The sequence below is a fragment of the Cotesia glomerata genome, linkage group LG3, assembly GCF_020080835.1.
Source record: "Cotesia glomerata isolate CgM1 linkage group LG3, MPM_Cglom_v2.3, whole genome shotgun sequence".
Classification (NCBI taxonomy): domain Eukaryota; kingdom Metazoa; phylum Arthropoda; class Insecta; order Hymenoptera; family Braconidae; genus Cotesia; species Cotesia glomerata.
Genome location: NC_058160.1, coordinates 31,102 through 53,141, shown reverse-complemented (window position 1 = coordinate 53,141; position 22,040 = coordinate 31,102). Strand labels below are relative to the sequence as shown.

The 22,040-nt window shown below is 29.6% G+C and overlaps 2 protein-coding genes across 2 annotated transcripts; one reads left to right on the top strand and one right to left on the bottom strand.

Moving 5' to 3' along the window:
• The first annotated feature begins 5,960 nt into the window (after nucleotides 1-5,960).
• LOC123261904 lies at nucleotides 5,961-7,198 on the top strand. The gene is made up of 2 exons (XM_044723780.1): nucleotides 5,961-6,386; nucleotides 6,703-7,198. Exons 1-2 carry the CDS (start codon nucleotides 6,342-6,344, stop codon nucleotides 7,093-7,095), a joined length of 438 nt encoding a protein of 145 aa, XP_044579715.1. The 5' UTR covers nucleotides 5,961-6,341; the 3' UTR covers nucleotides 7,096-7,198.
• Nucleotides 7,199-9,474: 2,276 nt separating this feature from the next.
• On the bottom strand, nucleotides 9,475-14,868 carry LOC123261903 (hairy/enhancer-of-split related with YRPW motif protein-like). Its single transcript, XM_044723779.1, has 3 exons — nucleotides 13,867-14,868; nucleotides 12,443-12,657; nucleotides 9,475-9,975 (listed from the first exon to the last, which is right to left on the bottom strand). Exons 1-3 carry the CDS (start codon nucleotides 14,424-14,426, stop codon nucleotides 9,578-9,580), a joined length of 1,173 nt encoding a protein of 390 aa, XP_044579714.1. The 5' UTR covers nucleotides 14,427-14,868; the 3' UTR covers nucleotides 9,475-9,577.
• Between the last annotated feature and the right edge of the window lie 7,172 nt (nucleotides 14,869-22,040).

Genomic DNA, 22,040 nt, shown 5'->3' with positions numbered 1-22,040 from the left:
TAAAATATAAATTGTGATAATTGATTTATTTTAGATTTCAGAGGATTATTTTGCTGTAATGAAACACACCCTTGGATATTTTCATGCGCATGACTACAAAGGTTTCCTGAAGAGTACTGCCATCTAACAATTGCTATTTAGAGATCTAGTTTACCTTGTGTGTGTAAAAATTAATCTCGGATAATATATATATATATATATATATTTGTTTAATTAAAATTTATTTATTATTTTGAGAAAAAGTTTAAGGCTTATTATTTTTTTTTAACTTCCCGCTAAGAAAATTGAAAATTTTCAAAAATCGGCAAGTTATTGGTTTTACCCCGTTTTTCGAAAATCGAGTTTTCATCAGATCTCGACGTTTTGAGGTCCTAGGAAGCTTTCCTGACTATTCCCGCGAGGGTGTCACTATGTCTGTATGTATGTGTGTGTGTGTAAGTATGTAAACCTCTTATAACTTTTGAACGGTTGAACCGATTTCATCGCGGTTGGTGCCATTCGAAAGGGCTTCGCCAAACGTAGATTTCCTGTTAATTTGAACCGATTCGGACCAATAGATTTTGAGAAATTTCGAGAAATCTAAAAAAAAGTAGGAAAAAAAATTTTTTCTGAAGTGGTTTTTTTGGGATAACTTTTAAACGGCTCAACCGATCGATTCCAAAAACTAATTAGCTCTCAACCTTGAAAAACCACGTCGATCGCCGCCAATCCGGTTAAAATCGGTTGATTCGTTCGAGAGATATCGTGAACGAAAGAAAACCGAAAAAAGTGTTTTTTCAGAGTTACTCCGAAATTTCTAGTTTGACCAATTGAAACTTAAAAATTTTTTATGAGGCTTCAAAAACTGCGTAGTAATGCCGCCAACCGCGTAAAAATCGGTTCATTCATTCAAAAGTTATTGCGGTATGAACATTCAAAAAATAGTGTTCTATGAAACTTCTATCAGACTTTTGAGCTCAAAGAGCTCAAAAGCATAGAAAAGGTATCTTTTTGAGCTTGATGAGCTTAAAACAACACACAGATTGTACTTTTGAGCTCGAAGAGCTCAAAAAAGCGGCCAGGTATTAACGGAATTAGCGGGAAGTTGCAGGGATGGCCTTTAGGGTCAACCGTTTTCCTAATTTTTTTCTTTTAGAAATTCATTAAAACTTTTAGGCACCGAACAAAAAATAATTTTTTTTTTACAAAAAAAAATCTTGAAAAGTAAAACTTAGTTAAAATATTTTCGAAATAAGTTTTTTTTTAATTCAGTCGGGTTATTTTTTTTGTAACTTAACCTTTTTTACTATAAAAGATTATTCGTTGTAATAATTATAAATATAAATAGCAATTAAAGATAATAAATGACTATACTGGAAAAAAGATAATAAAACAATCGTCTTATTGTTTTGATTGAAAGATTAATAAAATTGATATTAATTATCAACTAAAATAAAAACTATAGTATAAAAATGATAAAAATTTTGCAAAGCTTTTATTCTGGCAATTGTCACAATGCGTGGGAATCACTGGATCTCGAGCCTCACACAAAAAGGTAAAGGGAAATGGAAAGAGGAAAGTGTCAACTTAAATATATCTAATCGTCAATCTACAACTCAACTGTTCTCTAATTTTTTACTTTTCTAATATTCATCGCTACTAAATATTAAGTTACCAATCAAGTGGACATCATGAATTACCCGAATTATCATTAATTGCGTAAAACGTTAACGATCTGATAATTTATTCATTTTTTTTTCTTATCATATTTTTAGATTTAAATATTTATAAATACAGTTTTTTTTTTTTTGTGAATATTTTTCCATACCGAAGCTCAAACTTTCCTGTAAACTTTTTCTTGCATTTGAATATCAGTTTTTAAAATATAATTTGCAATAAAACTCAGTTCAGCGCTCATAAAAAAAATTGTTTTATTTTTTAAAATATGAATTTTAAATTTGAATATTTTTATAAAATAAATTATTATTATTATTTAATATTAAAAGATAAAAAATAAAAAATAAAAAAAAAAAAAAAAAACTTACGTGATTTAAGAGAAAGTTAAGTCACGTTGAAAAAATATTTATTTTTAATTTATCAAGCAAACTACTGCTAGCACATTCATTAAATCAATACCACGTTCGGGTCAAATAAAAATAAAATAAAAATAATAGGAGCAATTATTATTGTTTATTATTAGTGATAGAAATGATAAATGGAGTTATGAAACACGATATTTCTTTAATTTTCTTTTAACATTAATTAAACCGATGGGGTGAGTAATAGGAGTGGTGTATCGAGAGTGTAAAGTGTTGGTCTGCTTTTGCTTCTGCTTCTGCTCCTGCTCCTGATATTGCTACATTTTCTATTCCTCTGTTTCTTTACACTATATACGACTATATAATATTATATATATATATATATATATATATATATATAAGTATAGTGAAATATGAGGACGAATATTCTTTTGATGTTTAATCTCTAATGGAACGGGCGTCGCAATTAGCTGAGGCTTATTTTATTTCAATGAACATGTACATTTACTGAACATGTTCAGTAAATGTACATGAATGAGAACAAGCACACATACACTAACAGAAACAGTAACATTCGTATTATATTCGTAGACATTAAAATGAAAAAATATAGATAAAGAAAATAATGTAAAAAGAAAAAATATTTGAACGCGCATGAAGACACGTGATCAACACGCGTCAATCGTTACGTTATCGCTTCCAATAGTTATTAGAGTTTTTAATTCTTTTTAGTGTGAGCTAATATTTATTTTTGGATTTATAATATATAATAGGTCTTTTTAAATTATTTACGACGATAAATTTTTATTAAAAATTTATTTTATTTCTTAATAAATCAAAACCTTTTTTTTTAAAAAAAAAAAAAAAAAAAAAAAACAAATTAATTAAATGAATCTTAATAAAAGGAGTTAAGTTTGGATATGATTAATAAAATTGTATTATATGTTAAATTAAAATAAATGATTAGTGGATTAGAAAAAAAAAAGAAAAAAAAGGAAATGGAGGAAGATTGAAAGTTAAAATAAGGATGATGAAAAATAAGAAGCAAAGGGCGATGTTATGACAATTATAAATTTTTCGTAGAGCAAGCTAAGTCGGGCACGTGTCATTTTACGTCTAGGTCGCTGGAGGCTCGAGGGGGTCCTTTCCAGTCCTTTCCAGTCCTTTCTCCGGAGAATAGAAACTCGGGTTAGAAGAAAGAGGAAATAGTATGGACAAAAGTTAAGTATATATGTTATGTATTATAGCGATGGCGAAAAATAAATGTTGTAGATATAAAAAGAGAACAAGGGCGGAAGAGGACGCGTGGCGTCGCGTGAGAACGACGTCGGTCACACGCGACTCACGCACGCGCCAACACGCGGCCGAGTACGCGGGAACTAACAAACCCATTCCGATTACTTTATACTTAACAATTTCTTTCTTTCTTTCTTCCTTTCATCTCCATTGTCTGTTATGTACGTTTTACATACTATCTATACTTTGTATAGTATGCAATCTATTGAGAAATTAAATATTACGTTTAATTTAGTTGGCCAGTGAGCTTAATCGTATACTCAGCTTTCATTATCTTGTGCTCCTTATTATTATATTATAATTTTGTTTTGTTTAAATTAATCTCGACAATTAATTAAATGCTCTGGATAGTATTTACTTAAAGATAATAGGTATACGCTTTTCAATTTTGTCAAGATTATTATTAATGTTATCTTTGGTTTTATCATTTTTCAATATTTTCAATCACAATATACATAATTCGGGTACTTTTTAATCAATATTAAATGATAAAATAATTAAATGAGTAAGTGATAAAAGTAAATGAAAACCTTTGAGTTGAGTAACACGCGACTAGTAACTAGTAGGATTGACGCGTGTTGTCGCGTGCTTGTCGCGTGTTAAAGAAAATTGTCTGGCACTTTGCACGATGCAATTGTTAAGACGGCCTGTTTCTATCCAATAAAAGTGTGTCAGTAAGGTTAGTCCCGGAATTTCAGGGAAAAGAGTTAAAATGAATAATTATAACAATTAAAAATATTTTTCATTTATTAAACACTGTGTAAGGGTTTATTTTTTCAGGGTTATAAAATTTTGATTGATTGAAACTAATATTTTGTACATAATATATAACCAGCATCATGATATGTGCATAATTTATTAGCTTTCGTACTAACGGGGGTATGAAGAAGAAGAGAACTAAGTGAAATTAAACAAGGATATGGATCTTTATGGGATGATATGGGAATAGACGAAGGACCAATCTATCGGATGAAAATTTAGGACTCGATCAATCTCATGCTAATCCAATATTCCATGCAATTTCATCTTTTGGAGCGAGTGAGCAGTAGTCGCGAGGCAGTTCCATGCGCACATAACATCATCGGACCCGAGGGACACGTCAGGACAATTCGTTCTACATTTACTGGCTCGGCTCTGATCAGACCACAATCTTTTATTTACCCCTCTGCCTCGCCTGTTTTTTTAATACACTTTATTTTACTTTTTTGCAATATCGGTGGCGATAAAAATTTAGTTGTCATTTTTAGTCAATAGAACATTAAATACTTAACAATAGATTTTTTTTTTTATTTTTTTGGACCATTAAATTTTATTTTATTATACGGTAAAGGTTTTATAAATGAAAACTTTTAATAGAAAATTAGATCAAAATTTATAATTTATAAAAACAAGAGGACGTCATCCAATTGTGTATATATTATTATAGATATAAATATCAGCAATAACGTCATTTCTATACTATATAACATAAGCTATACGGTTTTCCATTGATAAAAAAAAAATATATATATATATATAGATTATTAAAGACCTCAATAACATTTAAAAATAATTAGTAATTCGTAATAAATTATATTTAATAAATTGAATGATTAAAAATATAAAAAAAAAAAAAAAAATTGAGATTGTTAAATAAAAGAAAAGTTTAATTGTTGTTGAAATGAAATGTAATTTATATAAAATTGCATTCTAAAATTAATATTATACAAAAATACATGAAATTACCTGTGTAATTAATTAAACGTGTGATTCCGAGAGTATTGATGCAGTACACAGTTTGAAGCTGGTAGCCTCGGATTAACACAGTATATACATAAATAACATAAATATTTAATCAATCAATTATAATTATTACCGACTTTTAAACTTTAACTTTAACTTTAATTTTAACTTGTGATGGAGGCAGATGACGCTAAAGACTTTTAGCATTAATTGAGTTAGTTTTTAATTTAGATCCACCTAACCACTGACACACCTTTGCGCTGACACACAAATACGGGTTATAAAATTTTCACCAGAAACTAGACGACGATGAACAAAATAATACACTCTTTTCTATCCTCTATTCGCTTCTATATATTGGTGTTCCTCCACCATTATTTCTATAAACTTTAAATTACTCCTCGGTGTTTTACGAGCTTGCAAGCTCGGCTTTCATTTCGGAATATACACGAGCTTCAATTAAACTTTGTCTTTTTAAAATAAAATATTAAATAAAAAAAAAGCTCGGAAACTACAGTTGAGTATAATAGAAAAAACAAAACAAAAAAAAAAAAAAAAAAAAAAATTGTTAATTGCAGGACTGCGTATTTAATTATCCTCGTTCGTCCATCAAATAAATTTAATATTAAGTGATATTAATTGTATAATATTGCATTACATATTTAATATTTAATATAAATAAATATTTATGTGATGTGAAAAATTAGTTAATTAAATTTATAATTTAGCAACATTTATTAAATTTACTTAATACAATTAGAGATATTAAAAGGTTGATATAATATCAGATAGACGTATAAATAAATAAATATATAACATATCCCTACCCTTAGACAGTGACCCGAGTCAGGGGTTACCGCGCCTGGCTTTTCTGATAAGCGGGAGTCGGCTCAACCTCGAGGTTATAAATAGGAGCCTCGGTTAGCTAAGAGCCAGCATTACGACGTCGGGCGTCGCGACACTCGCATCACATTTATATCTCCATTCAAATTTATTTACCTTATTTGGTTGGTCTATTGATTCGCGTTCTACAACATCCTGGCATAACGCACTCAACGACTTTTGTTTACTCGTTTGGACTGACATTCCACCCTCCCGCTCCACCAAATTCTCTACTATACTCCAATACTGTAATACAACATAGAAGCTATAACAGTGAGTTTTACTTTTTCCGTGTAACTTAAATTTTCCGGGAGGGAAAAGAGAAAGAGACTCTGAAGGAAGGAAAAAAAAAAAAAAAAAAAAAAAAAAAGGGCAAGTTCCTATAGTAGTCGCTACTCGCCACGGGATCGATAAACCAGGAGAATGTTCAAGAAAGCGCTTACTGAATCCGGAAGGAGGATCTTGAAGGTAAAAAATTAACATAGTAGTGGATAAGGGTATTTATATTTTTTTTTAAACCAATTAACACGAAAAAATTATATTTATTTATTTTTTATTTAATGATAATTAGGGGATCAGTGAAATTATAATAGACTTTTTTTTTAATTAATTAAAAAAGTTATTGTGATAGAATAAAATTTGAAATTTTATATAATACTGGAAATATTTTTTTTATTTATCAAAGCTTATAAATAATTACTGGAATAAAAATAAACTTATAGCGACTACTTTAATAAAAACACAATAGAAATTTTCTTTTTAAAAATAAAATTTTCTTTTTTAGGCAATAAAAAAATTATCAACAAAAAGCCGAGTGGTTACAAAATCCCAACAAAAGCAACCAACGCTAATAAGTCAAAAATTGAAAAAAAAAAAAAAAACCAATAACAACAGCAATTACACTTACACTAATATCACCAATAACAATTACAAAAATTACAACAATCAGGTGGGATGCGAACTGGTGACAGCAGGAGTACCGGGGTGGACGGTGACATACATCGAGCCCGAGGTCACCTCATTGTCCTGGTCCCTCTCCTCCTTGGACACTCGTAGCATTGACACGTATGTAACCTACATTATGGAGGGTCTGGACGAGTGTAACTCCATGTGTTGTTACTGCATCGAGCACGAGAATCAAAAAAACGAAAACCGGGAAAACGATATGATTATTTAACCAAAGTTTTTAACCAAGTTATTTATTGTACGAAAATTTTTTAACTATTCTTCCCTATAATAACTTATTATTATCATCATCAACATAATTTAGAATTTACAGACTGATTAAAAAATTAACTCGAGTAATAAATAATTTATCATTTAAAATTCTTAAAAATCATCTTTTGGTGTGATAAATTTATTTTCTCAAATAAAGTTAATTTTTTAATCATTTATCAATCGATTATATTGAATGTTTAAATATTAATTGAATTAATAATTAATATTAATTATTTGCCTATAGATGTCCAACGAAAACAAAAACGAAAAGAAACAATGAAAATTTGTTAACCAATTGGTTTTATTTTGCTCAATGCCTGTTTGTTTGGCGGAAAACTTAAGCAATAATTTATCAACTATGAAATTTTATTACTTATTATCTAATCTTATTATTACTTAAATATTAATATAATTAAATATATTTATATATTAGTGTATGGGATGGTATATGTCATGAATTTATGACGTCAATGAAAATTTATTTTTAAACATTGAACGTCACTCTGCGGAACTATATATGTACATTTATCTGGATGTGACGTAAATTGGGGATGAAGAGTAGTTTTATTCAAGTTAGAGAGGATTTTAAATATCAACGACGTAAAATTTTAATTTATTGTAAATATTGTCTATTGTAAATGACTTTACCATTTTTTAATTTTATTTATTAATTATTTTATTTAATTAAAAGTAGATATTTGTATCTGAATTTAAATCTAAATATCTGTATATCATCAAAGTCTTAAAACTTATATGTATGATAAATTATATGATATATGATATATGATATATAAGTTATTTTGTATTACGGCTGTGAAAGTTTACAAGGAGCACCAATAAAATATTATAAATCTTCCATTTACTTTTGTTTCAAGTTTTATTAATTGATGATATTCTCATTATAAATTATAAATTTTCACTTTGGTCAATTATTTATGATTTCATTATTTCTTCAGTTTAAATTGTCTAGGATAATATATAAGGATAAAATTATAGTTTCATATCCCATCAGAAATGCAAGAAATTTATAAATTTTAGCCTGAAATTTTATTTACGAGTTTACCAAGGATATAGAAGTTGAGTAAACTTTTGATCTGATACCGGTTTAAGCTCCCTGATGATAAGTCAGTACAAAAAAATTAAATCAAGTTTTAATCTTTATCTTTATCTTTTTTTTTCTCGCGAAATTTTTATAGAAACGCAAAAAATTAACTGTCATTGCTATTATTACTATAATTGTTATTAAAATTTAAATATCAATATCAACACTTGATTAAATTTTAAAATATTATTCCAAACAATTCCCCAAAAGAAACTTTAAAACTTTAAAAAGCAAAGTCAGCCAATTATAAACCAAAACAAAAAAAAAAAAAAACCATCCTTTGTGTCGTGTACTCCGAAAGCCACGAAATGAGGTAATTTAGAAAAAAAAAAAAAAAAAAAAAATAACGTCAAAATGTAAACGTGAAATTAACCAACAAATGTAATGAAGGGAAGGATAATAGACACGTGGCTCTGAGGAGAATACTGAAGCAAATTGGGCGGGTTGTGTGAAGAAGAAAAAGACGCCGATGGGGGTGCAAAAGACTTTACTCAGTTGCTCGGTAATTAGAACCGGTTTACTCAATGTATCTAAGTTTATTATTATTATTATTATTATTATTATTATCTGTTTTTTTTTTCTCACTAACCCCGTGAATTTTATTTCTATTCTATATTTCTGGCCATTGCTTTCCAGCTTTGCGGATTATTATTCCAAACAAGATGGAACGCTAAAAAAAATATAGTGCCAGAAACGCGGAATAATAGAGAAAAAACTGAATAGAGTATAAAGGGGTAATTTAACATGAGAAAAGAATAAAAATATAAAATAAAAAATAAATACACTTTTGCCTGAAAAAATGGTATACACTGTACCAGGTCAACTGTAATTTCATTATATTATTATTATATTATATATTATATGGAAATGAAAAAAATTGCTTGTTTTTATTTTTTTTTTTAATTTAATTTAATTGGAATAATTTATTTTTTATTTTATAATTAATTTAATTTTTCAGTAATTAAAAATACAATTTAGTTTTTATTATTATTATTTCAACCCATATTGCGAAAAATATCTCACACATAATAATAATAATTATTATTATTATTATTATTGATGTTATTAATACATTTAAATTATTTAAAATGGCACTTTATACTAAATATATTGTTTATCTCAATAATTGCGAGATGGAAAAAATATTTACAAATTATTAACACTGTACAGAGTCTTGATAAATTAAAAAAAATAAATACTAATTATGATAAATATATAAATAATAAATCTCGAGACTTAGGTACAATTTAATGACTATCAAAAGTATTATCACTCTTTAAGAAAATAAATAATTATGTACAATTGATAATGATAATGAATAATTATTTAATTAGTATTGTTAATAAGCTAATTCAGCGCCCCAAGGTCGATAGGGCTTGCCGTGCTGCTGCTGAGGATACTGACCGGGATATTGTCCCCAACCGAGAGCCCCCCCGCCGATAAGCGGAGGAACTCCTCCAGCACCTGGAGGCATTCCATTACCCCCAGTCATTCCTTCGTAATTACCGGGGGTGGATGCCGCAGTGATTGAACCGCTAGGTGGAATCGATGATGTATTACTGGGCGGGTGTTCTCGATGAAAACTCTGTAGATGGGACAGCAAACGCAATCTCAGAGGATCCCGCTCGTCGAGCCCTTCCATTGTTACCAGATAACGCCCGACTTCCGCTGCACACTCACCCCAACCCACTGCGTGGTAATCCATTGCTAATTTTGTCGTGTCGTATCCTTCTGGTCCTGACAAATTTTTAAGTTACTTTATTAGTTAAATTAAATAAGATAAAATTAATTTGTAATTTTCTTAATTTAAGAAATAAATTTAACTTAAATAAAAAAAAAATAATTAATAACCATAATGAGTATAATATATAGCAAGATATAAATAAAAATATTGAATTATTAATATTATTATTATTATTATGCAGGGCATTATAATTCCCTGGGGCTGAAAGGGCTGTAAAGGCTGTAAGAGGGTAAAAGGGTGTCGGGTTTTGGTGGTCTGGATAAAAAACAATAAATAATAAATAATAAAAAAAAGTAACGGGATGAATGAGTAAGTTTTATTGGTATAACATTATTAAATTAGTGGTGGCATTTAACATTTGCTCAAACTGATCAAGTTAACATAATAACAGATCAAACTGTAATACTACTTTTCGATGGGACATTTTTATTTTTATTTTTATTTTTATTTTGGTATTGCTATTGACTGTCATATGTTAGAGAAATGAGGACCTATATGTATATAGTATATGTAATCTATTTTATGTATGAGTGTTTACGCGCGGACTAATATGTCTGGTTGGGGTCGATGGGGGTCTAAACGGTTCCCACGCTATATACTACCTGTCCCGTTTGCCGGCTGCATTACACTCCATTTGTATTTGGGAATACCAACCAAAACTTGGTTCTGTATAAGCCCATCCTAATCAACCCCAACACATCAGCCTTGTGAGAAATTTTTCTTTCGCTTTTCATCGGTCATCACCCCTCCATAATTTTACCATCAATCCTCACAATAATACTTTATTTTTCATTATTTATTTTATAACTTGATCTTTTTTTAAAAAAATTTATTTATACTTTTTACGTGTTTTATAAATTTTATTCTACTACCTACTATTAAATAAGACCTAAAATTTAAACAATTAGTTACTTATTATCAAAGTTTTAATTAAAACGTGAATTTCTATATAATTGAAAATTTTTGTATTATTAAAAAAAAAAAAACGTATGTAAAAATTTCTATTTATTTTTCTGTGACTAATTAAAGTAAGTGGCTAACGGGGTGCGTGTATATAAAATAAATGAAAATAAAAATTTATAAAAATGATGAGGAGTGTAAGGAATGGATTAATGGATGGGTGGTGGTGGTGGTGGTTGTTTCCCACAGAGCAAGCTGCATCTGCCTTGCACAGAGTGGCACCTCTGCACTAACACCAAATACTTGACTAATTTTAAGAGTTCAGGGGTGCCCGAAATCTATATGTATAATATGTATAATAATACATAAAAAGTACAAGTGAGAGCTTCCACCCTGTTTTTATTTTCTCCACTCTTGTTCCACCCATTGATATAGTTATATACTATACTTTTGGTGCATGCGTATATGCCAATGTAATGGCCCACTCGTAGCATTCGGATTCGGACAGTCCCTTCCATACTTGCTCACAGATGCTTGCACACCATACATCTATAATACATAATACATAATACATAAACCATCTATGTATAGTGTATGAAATTCGTGGGAACGTCACTCGGAAGAGTTGTTGACTTCCTTCTCGCTTCCCACAGGATCTCAAACACACGCACACACACACACAAACACTATATATGTATATATGTAGCTATCTATCACTATAACTAAACATAAAACATAACCAGAAATCTTGAGGCTCATGTTCAGCACTGCTATATGTAATTTATATATAGATGTATATATGCTCAGGGTGCTACCGCACCAGCACCTGCTCATTTTCTATGCTTTTAATTCTTTAAGACCGCCAATTTCCTGGTGCATACTTCTGCTAGTACTCAATAGAAATTCGAACTCGTGAGATAAAGTTAATATTCTAATCAATTATTAAAAACAATTAAACAAATCAAGTTTAAAAAAAATAATAATAATAATTTATTATATCCTGAGAAAAAAAATAAACAGTTGTTGTTGTAAACAGATGGGAATACGGTTAGGGAAATAAAAAAATTACAGTTACGGTCTTTCATAATTTGGTGTCTCTAAAAATCCGTACGCGCGGTCAACAGGTGTCTTCCGGACGAGCAAAACACTCTCGATATCTGTCTATTATTACTTCACGCTGGTATAATGTAACTGGTAAGGAGGATAAAAAATAATAATAATGATAATAATAATAGCGCATCCTTAAATTTGATTTAAAATACAACAGCTCTGAATTGTCATTGATTTAATTTAAGATATTTCACCGGGACTCATTGATATCTAGGCATTCATCATTTTTCACTACCTACACGGGTATAAATTTTAAAGAGCACTTCCGTGTGTCCTTGACGAGATCCGTTACGCAAGGATAGTCCTTACAGAAATTTTTTTATATAATAAAATAAAATACAACATAATAGTATTACTAAATAAAACATAACTGTACAGAGAAGCAGGTAAGAAAAATTTAGAGCACTGATAAAAGGATTTTTTAATATTTAATTAATATATAATATTCACCTTTATTCCTCAAGGTCCTCAGATGTTCAACAGTTAGCTGGAGAATTTCAGCCTTCTCGAGTTTTCCCGAGTGAGGATCTCTTGCGGCCGCGGGTACCAACCGTCTTAATTCTCCAAGAGACGCATTTATCCTGTCACGTCGCTTTTTTTCAATCATTCCACGTCGTCGCTTGCGGGATGTGTGCTGACAAGAATCGCCTCCAGGTGAATTACACCTACAATTATTATTATTATTATTTAATTCATAATTTATAATTTATAATTGAAACATTCAAACAAAGAAATTAAAAAGGGAAACTATAACTAAAAATCTTTCTCTTAATTATTAACATTTTATAACAATGCCAACTTGATTGCCCGTTGTGCGTCCATAAACCCAATCAAAAATATGTAAATTACATGAATATTCATATTTAAATTCCCAAACTAAAACATACATATAATTCACAACACAATAATTGCCCCCCCCCTCCCCCATTGTATACGCTTTAATAAAATTCTTTTGTGTCTTAAATAGATATTTAATTTTTTCGCTTAATATTTAGCTAACTTTATTTTAAAAAATTCTTCTATATTTGTTAATAATTAATTTGTCATTATCATTAATAATATTAGTATAAATTGACCTTGATTTTAATCTTTTATTTTTTTTTTTCTTTTTTTAATCGAACCATCAGCCATATCACCAATTTAATTCAAAGAAACAAACAATTTTAAGTAATATAATATATATATATATATCTATATATATATATATATATATATATATATAATATATATATATATATCTATAGTTATCTATATCTAATATAATATAATATATATCTATAGTTTCTTTTAGGCAATTACTTCAATCTTTATTGCCTGTAATTAAGAGATTTTTGTTGAAAATTTTCCATTAATAATTATAATTTTTATCATCTTTATTAAAATAAAAATTTATTTTTATGAAGAAAGTGAACAATTTTGATCTCTGAGCTGATAAAAAATTAATTTCACTTAAGATAGAAAATCCTTTCATTTTAAAAACATTCATTAAGAATTTTATAAACTCGAGTTAAATAAAAAAATTATTCAATCAAGTAAAATTTTTTATTTTAAGATTTATTTTTGCTGCTCGATACAAAAGACAAAAAAAATTCATAAAAATAAAATAATTATTAAAATTAAGGATTTTTTTTCTTAAATCAAATGAAATTTTCCGTCAATATTTTACAATACAACAACAAAACTATTTTTTAATTATAATAATTTTAATTTCATGAGTCTTTGACTAAACTTAATAATAAATTATCTAAAATTTAAAAGAGCTATCGAGAATAAAAAAAAAAAAATATCCATTGATAATCATGAAAATAAAAACTCGAGATTTAATGAATAAAATATGATGAGTGTCTCTTTTTAAAATAAAAATAATAACTTACGGTTCTTTTCCACTTTCTTCCGAAAAAACATCATCACAATCGGAGTCACTCAAAGTCCTTTTTAAATTCCTCTGCTGTTGCTGTTGCTGCTGCTGCTGCTGTTGCTGCTGCTGAAGTCCTTGCTGTTGGTCTCGACTCCTCAACTCGGGCCCGTCAATTTTAAGTTCCTGGAGTTCGTGGCTGGGCCTCAGTTCGGTCAACTCGTGGTGACTTTGCTGAGCATGTCTCATGGAAGACATGTCTTGGTGATGCCCTTGGACATTCAAGTCATGCCTGATGTCCTGTCTGAGATGCAAATCACTTCTAAGCATTTCCTGGTGCCTCAATTCGGGCCTCAGGTGAGAAGAATCAGCTCTCATATCGTGGCGCATGTCATGCTGACTCTGATAACCGTGATGCGGGGGAGGAGGAGGAGGAGGAGGCGGTGGAGGTGGATAAGTAGGATAATAGTGGTGACTTGTTGCGGGTATGTGGTGACTTGGTCCCACTGTACTCGTTGATATTTCTGATGACAGCAGTGTACTGTTGTCATCTGATCTTGCTACCACGACACGCCACATTTTTTTTTAAATTTATTTTCACTTAATTAATGTGGTAATTAAAACTTTGAAAATGATATTGTCTATTATTATTAAACACAATTTTAAAAAATGGAAGCACTAGCCCGAGGCACTTAGTAACAACAATTGTTTGTGAATAAAAAGTTTTAAAAAGTTTTCAGTAAAAATAAAAAAAAATGTAGATTTGGACCTGGACCTGGACCAAGCAAGACCTGATCAGGCCAAGTCGGAGAAGAACTCTGGACTACGTGCGGACTGGTCGCGTGGCGGCAAACGTATGTCGTGTGCGGGAGGACGAGCACGACACACGACCTAACCTACGGTCGCGAGAACGAGGAAGGGAAAATGCGTACGCTCGCCACGTGGTCCTTGTGGAGGGGATTCTCCTGATCTGTGCTACATATTATATGCTGTATATGTGTGTCAGTACGCACAATAATACTATACTGTTTTATACGTATATATATGTATACGGCTAAACTGAGATACATAATACACAGTACATATATAATAAATAATAACACGGGGTGCTTTCTGGATACTATACTCCTTGTACTCGATAGGGGACTAAATAGTAGTTGTGTAAGTGTATATCTCAACGAATTACGGGCTTAGGATACGCTCCAACTGAACATGTGTGTATATGTGTGCTGTCTAATATATGAAGTATATGGAGTATATGGAGTATATGGAGTATATGGAGAAGTAGGAAGGGGGCAAAGAGCCGAGTTGCGGGTAGTCAGTATAGTCACCAGTGGTAGGGGATAACCATTCGTGGGAACGCGTGTCATAATTGTTGATAGGGGATGAAATGCCATTTTCACATAAATAAATCTCATTCTTTTAAAAAAAGATGTTTATCTTTTTTTTTATTTTAATACTATAAAATTTATTTTAAAATGAAAATAAAATTTTAACAACTTACCAAAAGTTATTAAGTTTTTTTTTTTTTTTTTTTTTTTTCCCAAGGATCTGAAACAAAAATTTTCTCTGTTTCAATAAAATTTACTTTTCTTTCAGGTTACCAATCTTATTTAATAAGTTTAATTTTTATCCCCATCAATATTTAATTTATCGAGGGAATAATTTAGCATAAAAACAAAACCAAAAATGCAAAATAATAATAGTGGCGGTAGTTATAATAATAAAGTGACACGTGACTGGACAAGGTGGTTGATAGCGGCGAACGGCCAACAATACAATATATCCTACTGTACTGAATATAATAATAATAATAATAATAATAATAATAATAATATCAAGTAAAAGTGATTGAATATTATACCGTGCAAGAAGTTTAATTAACATAGATTATTATACATAGAGGATTGACGGTCCTTGGAGTGCTGGACGCGAATTCTGTTTGAGCAAGAGATTAGATCGAGAAAAGAAGAAAGATACTGAAAAATAAAGAGAATAGGGAATAGCCACTACACCGTAAAATCACTCTCGCACGGTCAACATCGCGTTCAAGTGATTTTGCTGGTCTCACATTATGTATATATTGTATATGTATATCTATATCTATATACATATAATGATATAATACATAGTGTAGATGTGCGTAGGTCGCGTACATTGGTTAAGTGAGGGTTGAGAAAATAAGGGACGATTGAGAGGGTGGGCTCTATCAAATTCACACAGGAATTGGTTGCAGCACGCGCTCACACGATTATCCTCCAGTCCTGGGAACTTTGCTGACTAATCGGTTAACTTTTGATCATATTGGGGGTGAATTTTTTTTTTATTTTTTATTTTATTTTCTTTTATGTTTGTTATATCTCCACTGAAAACAGCTAATAATCTATATCTTAAGGTTTTTCAATTATATTTACATACAATTGAGTGAAATTTTTTTTAATTCATTGTCATTATTATTTTTTTAACAATTTTTTGTTCGTATTTCCCTTGGTAATTATTTTAATTAGACGAAAAGTAAATGGAAAAAAATATAACCAAATAAAATAAGAGAAAATAAAAAAGATGAAATGAGGAAAAAATATATACAAATATTTCTGGTATTTTGTGAAAAATCAACCAGCGCAGATGCTCTTTTTTTACTACGGTGAATCTTGTGTATATCTTAGACTGGTTTAAAAAGCCCATCTTTCGTATTCACATATATATATACACCTCTATTCTCTCTCTCTCTCTCTCTCTATATATATATATTATGACTGTATGAGCTGAGAGAAAGAGAAACAGAGTAAAGAGACGGCGTCTGTGGGAACGAACGGCGTTTGAAAGAAAAAAATAAAAGTGCAAAGGGGAGAGACGGAGAGACGGAGAGATTGAAAAGGACTAAGCGAGACGGATAACTCAACATATGACTCCTATACTTTATATCTGTATACAATCTGTGTAGTCACAGCCTCGCTTTCTTCATTTTTAGTTTCATCTCTTTGTCACTTTTTAAAATTGCATAATGGACTGCAGACTCAGACTAGTATTTGCAGTACACTACTGATGAGTACTCTATACTCACCCGTACCGGTAAGAGACGGTAGATACTGAGAGAGATTTCGGTAAGGGGATCAACAAGTCCCTTTAACAGCTAGGTGTTTCGTATGGGGGAAAAATAAAAATAAATAACTAAAAGATAATGATGAAGAATAATAAAAGAGAGGATAAAGAAAAAGGTTTAATATAAAAGGATCTTAAAAAAGATCTTTTTTTTTTTTAAGACACGCGATCAAATTTTGTCGTGTGTTGAACGTGTGCGTATCTTAAATGTCTAATATACTTATATATTGGCCGAAGATGCAATCATCATAAATGTTAAATGAAAAAAAAAAAAAAAAAATAAAAAAGTTTTAAGTATTGATTATTGAAGCAAAAATTTTATTTATAATTTAATATATAAAATGAATCACTGGCCTCTGTTGCCCTCCTGTTAAGATGGAATTTATTACACGGTAACAAGCACATACGCGATAAAATTTGACTAATACCAGGGTGTTGTAGTTTGTTATACAGAAACTCCTGTTATGTTATATTAGACTGTATATTGTATATTATATTACGGATACGAAACGCAATACAGCGTGTATATATAATAAGAATGCAAATGTTTTAAATGTTTTATCAAACACCTGGCGACTTAATTTTGCATATAAAACTTTTTGTTTTTTTAAAAACTCTAACTTATGGGTCTGAGTACACATCCAATTACCATTGTTTTACGCATATTAATCCAACCAATACAACAAATTCTGTTTATTAGGATAAAATTAAAAAAAATTTTTCGATTATACTAAAAAGGGTTAAAATTTATGGGTCGATGAATATAAAAGTATAATGGAGATAAAAGGAGATAAATGTTTAGTTGTATCCAGCAATTAGAAACAAAACTAGTATAGGAACGGATAGCAACACCATTAGGTGTAATATAATATATTTATTTTATTTGACGCTAGGTTGTTTGTGGCTCTTTATTCAAGTGATAATTGTTTGTGTTTTCGTTTGGTATGATAATGTACTGATTCTTGATCTTGAAAATAAGCTTTAGCGAGGCAAAAGCAACCAAGGAGTTTTTAGAGATGAGACAGAAAGGGGAAATAAGTACGATCGAAGCCGGACGGAAAGATGCGGCTCTAAAACTTCCTGTTAATCCACGTGACTGTTTGTCCTGCACGCGTCCTCGGTCACGTGGATAAGACATTGCTTTTTGTTGCTGTGTTTACTATATTTATCGTTTTTATTTTTTTTTAACTTTCCCCAAATTGCCCAAATCAAAATAAAAAATCAAAGTTTAATAAAAAAATTTTATATTATATCGATAAGGAAAGCCAATTTTTTAAATCAATTAAATTTGAATTTATCATGATAATTAAGTTTTAGAATAAAGCAAACATGCATACATTAACTGGACAGTAGGTGGTCAGTGAATAAAAAGCTCTTCTAATTTCTTATTTCTTACAAAAACACTAGACAGTTAAAGTTGATTGCGGTATCACTCCCCTAAGCCCCCAATGATCGAGGCTCTCAGAGAGTATCTTGTGGGCAGTTTTGTGTAACAGTTGGTGTAACACAATTGTCAATAATTGACTGGGCATTGTCCGAGTGGTCATCGCGCGAATACATTCTGATAATTTAAACGCCCCTCTCTATCTCTCACTCTCTCACTCTCTCTCGATCCTTGATCCTTGATCGTCGTTCAGTTCTCTGTTTTCTTTTTTTTTTTTCATTCTACTCCTTTGTCTCGGTACTTTACGATTTGTTTGTCCATCACTCGAGGACACTTGGACAATCAAAAATATTAATTTATCACCGATACCGTTACAGCCATTAATTTCTCATATCTATCCCGCCGCACTATAGATAGATATTATTTTTATTACAATATTATTGTACCAAAGTATAATTTTTGGGGACGTTATGGATAATGTTTAGAGTCGTAAATTTGCAAAGTGACCCAATTGACCAAGGGGTCTTCTTTGGTGTCCATCAAAATATTATAATGTATTTAATTTTAAAATAATCGAGTTAAATTCTAATATATAATAATAATAATAATAATAATTAATATTATTTCTTGTTTTTTCCGTGTGCATGGGCAGCAAACAGTTTATCAAGTGTTTATAAATTACAAAAATAAAATTGTTATTTTTTTTTTCTATGTATAAAAATCTATATCTAAACGTTTTTGGATGATAATCTAAAAATCAAAAGCTTTGACACGTAAAATCGGTCAATTAAAATAAATGAATAGAAGCTTGACAACAAAATCATTGGGGATTAAGTGTATACGAACACGAACCAAAAATTTTGTCGTCTCTCTAATCTCTACTGGCAAGTCACGAAAAATCAACCTTTATATTTTATGCGGTAGTTAGTGTTAGTGTTAGATGACCATCTGTAGCCTGTAAATGTTACTCCAAAGCCAGAATAATAAAATCGTTACACGCGCATTAACAGCTTTTGAGTTACGGAAAAGTAAAATCTTTGTTATATACGTCGGGTAAGGGGAGCCAATTAAATCTGTGTAATTGAATTGATCAAGAGAAGCTATAGTTTTATTTAATCAGTTTATTCGGTAATTAAATGACCGACCCATATTTGCGATATATATTTATTATATTTATTACCACCAAACCAAACTTTTCTCCCTTATTATAGCTTTTACTTATTTTACTTTTAAACATTTACATATTATTCAAATTTATGTTGTCCATTGTTTTATGTTTTGTGTGTATACATTATTTATACTTTGATATACCCTAGATTCACTGGAGAACAACGCGAACGGCTATTAGATTTTTTTTTTCTCACATCGAGCGACCCTCCATTTTTGGGGTTACTTTTTTTCAATTTTAAAATAATATAAATTTAGTATTGTAAAGTTTTAATGTATCAATGTTTGATATTGATATTGATATGAAACGTCTTTATTGGAAGGTTTTCATCCAAACCAAACCCCGGATAATAATTTAAAGTAACCCCAGTTGAATTTGCGGGGCGATTCGATGCGGTTTTAATAATTGACAATTCAATAATCCATGTTAAGTGAAAACAAGTGAGTTTAAATATCGGACATTTCAATTGTTAATCTGTGTATACAAATCTATTAATATTACTTTTAATAATAATAATAATATTCATAATGATGATGATTGTACAAATAGAAAGAAAAAGTATCAATGTTAATATTTAGATATTTTTTTTTTTTTTTTTTTTTTTCGTATGTGAATACGTTTCGAGATATAGGCGTGATTTTAATGAGTGACAGCTGTCAGAACAAAATTTTTATGTGGAACGAATAAAAGGGATGATAATTATTAGGGTTGTGTTGGCTTACTGCCCTGGCGACTACTTTAAACAAATTCATTAATTATTATTCAGGACATTTTTGGGTTGACCAAAATTATCCCTGAATAATAAAAAGTAGTTGCTTAAAACAAATGTCCGGTGACTTTTTTAATTTTAATTCGCTGCAATAAAAAAACTCTTGAACGAAAAAAAAAAATCAAACATATTAACTTATAAGGATTAATGATTGAATCTGTTTGTTTATAGAAATTATTGATTTGCAATCTCGAAGCAAAACAACAAGTAAAAAAGTAAAAGCGGTTTCAAGATGGGAATATTGAGTAATAAGTATGGGCGTGAGTATCAAGTTTGTAATCGAAGATCAATAGATGAGTGATGCGCGTCAATTATATGTGTTACCAAGCACTATACCGTACAGTGTAATGGAAATGTACATACATTGTATTATAGATATAACTTTGAATGTGTGTGTGTGAGAGAGCCAGGTTGAGAGATTGCCCAAGTGGATGGATAAAAGAGCGGAGGAAAAAAGATGGAAACACATAAAAAGAGAATCTAGTCCAATCGATCATGGCGAAAAATTTTACAGTTTCACAAGGTTTACATTGTCCTGAATTGCGGTCCTTTGATCGATGAGTTTTCGATAAAAATTTCATGTATTGTACAGCAGTGACGTGCTTCCTTTTTTTATTCCAATTTAAACTAACATTGTTATGCTAATCAGTTTTTTCGATTCAAATATAAAAATCTATAAGAAATGTTTTAATTTTTACAATAAATATTTAACAATCAAAAATACATAATCAATTTTTTTTATCAACTCAAAAGTATTTAATATTAATTACTATAGCGATTATAATTAAACTGATGTCAGTTGAGGCCGAAAAAGTTTACCTTAATTCATTAACAAGTTATTCAAATTTAAAAGTTTTTAAATAAAATACACGATTGCGATTTAAAATTACCAAGTTGTAAAAATTTAACGATAGACTACGTTTTTTTTTTTTTTTATTTTTTTATTTTTATTTTCGAGACTTATCGATTAATTAAGGTCATTAATACCACGTTGCTAATTCTTAGACGAGGTGTAAAATTAGCAAACCAACAGCTATAATGTTGGTATACTACAGAGCCATCTTAGAACCGATGCTCAAACTTTATAACTTTTTTGACTGATGGTAAGCTTTTCGAGTTGTTCCCTGTGCTCGATATCTATAGATATATATATCAACAACATTTTTTTAAGCATCTTCAGTTGGTGGATCGAACACAAATAATATGAATAAGCTTTTTTTTTGAGCTTAAAAAGTAGCTCCGTTTGTTGAAATTTCTTAAAACTTTCTAGTACCTAATTTATTCTGTTAAATAGTACTAAAAAACTTAAAAATTTTTTTAATTTATAATTCAAGTGAAATTAATAAACAATTTAATATTTATAGATAAATTAGATGTTCTGAGGAAAAATTTTTAAAATATTACATTTTTTTTATAATTATTATATTTTTAAAATATAGTTTTTAAATTGTAATTATTTAAATTTCTTTAATTCAAAATCTTTAAATCAACTTATTAGAACAAAACAATCAAAAGTTGAAAAAATTTGGATTATTTTTCAATTAAAAAAAATAAGATTGCATTAAAAATATTCAGTATAAATATTAAATAGTAATTAAGTGTTTCCTTTAAAGGACCAAAATAATCTCAATAAATTTTCAGGTTCATAATCCAGGATTATTTCCATAAAAAAATCAAATAAACGTAAAAGTAAATAAAATTATTGATTTATTTATAATCGAGAGCGGATAAAAGCTGGTTGGTGGATTTCTTTTAAGGAATAAACTAACG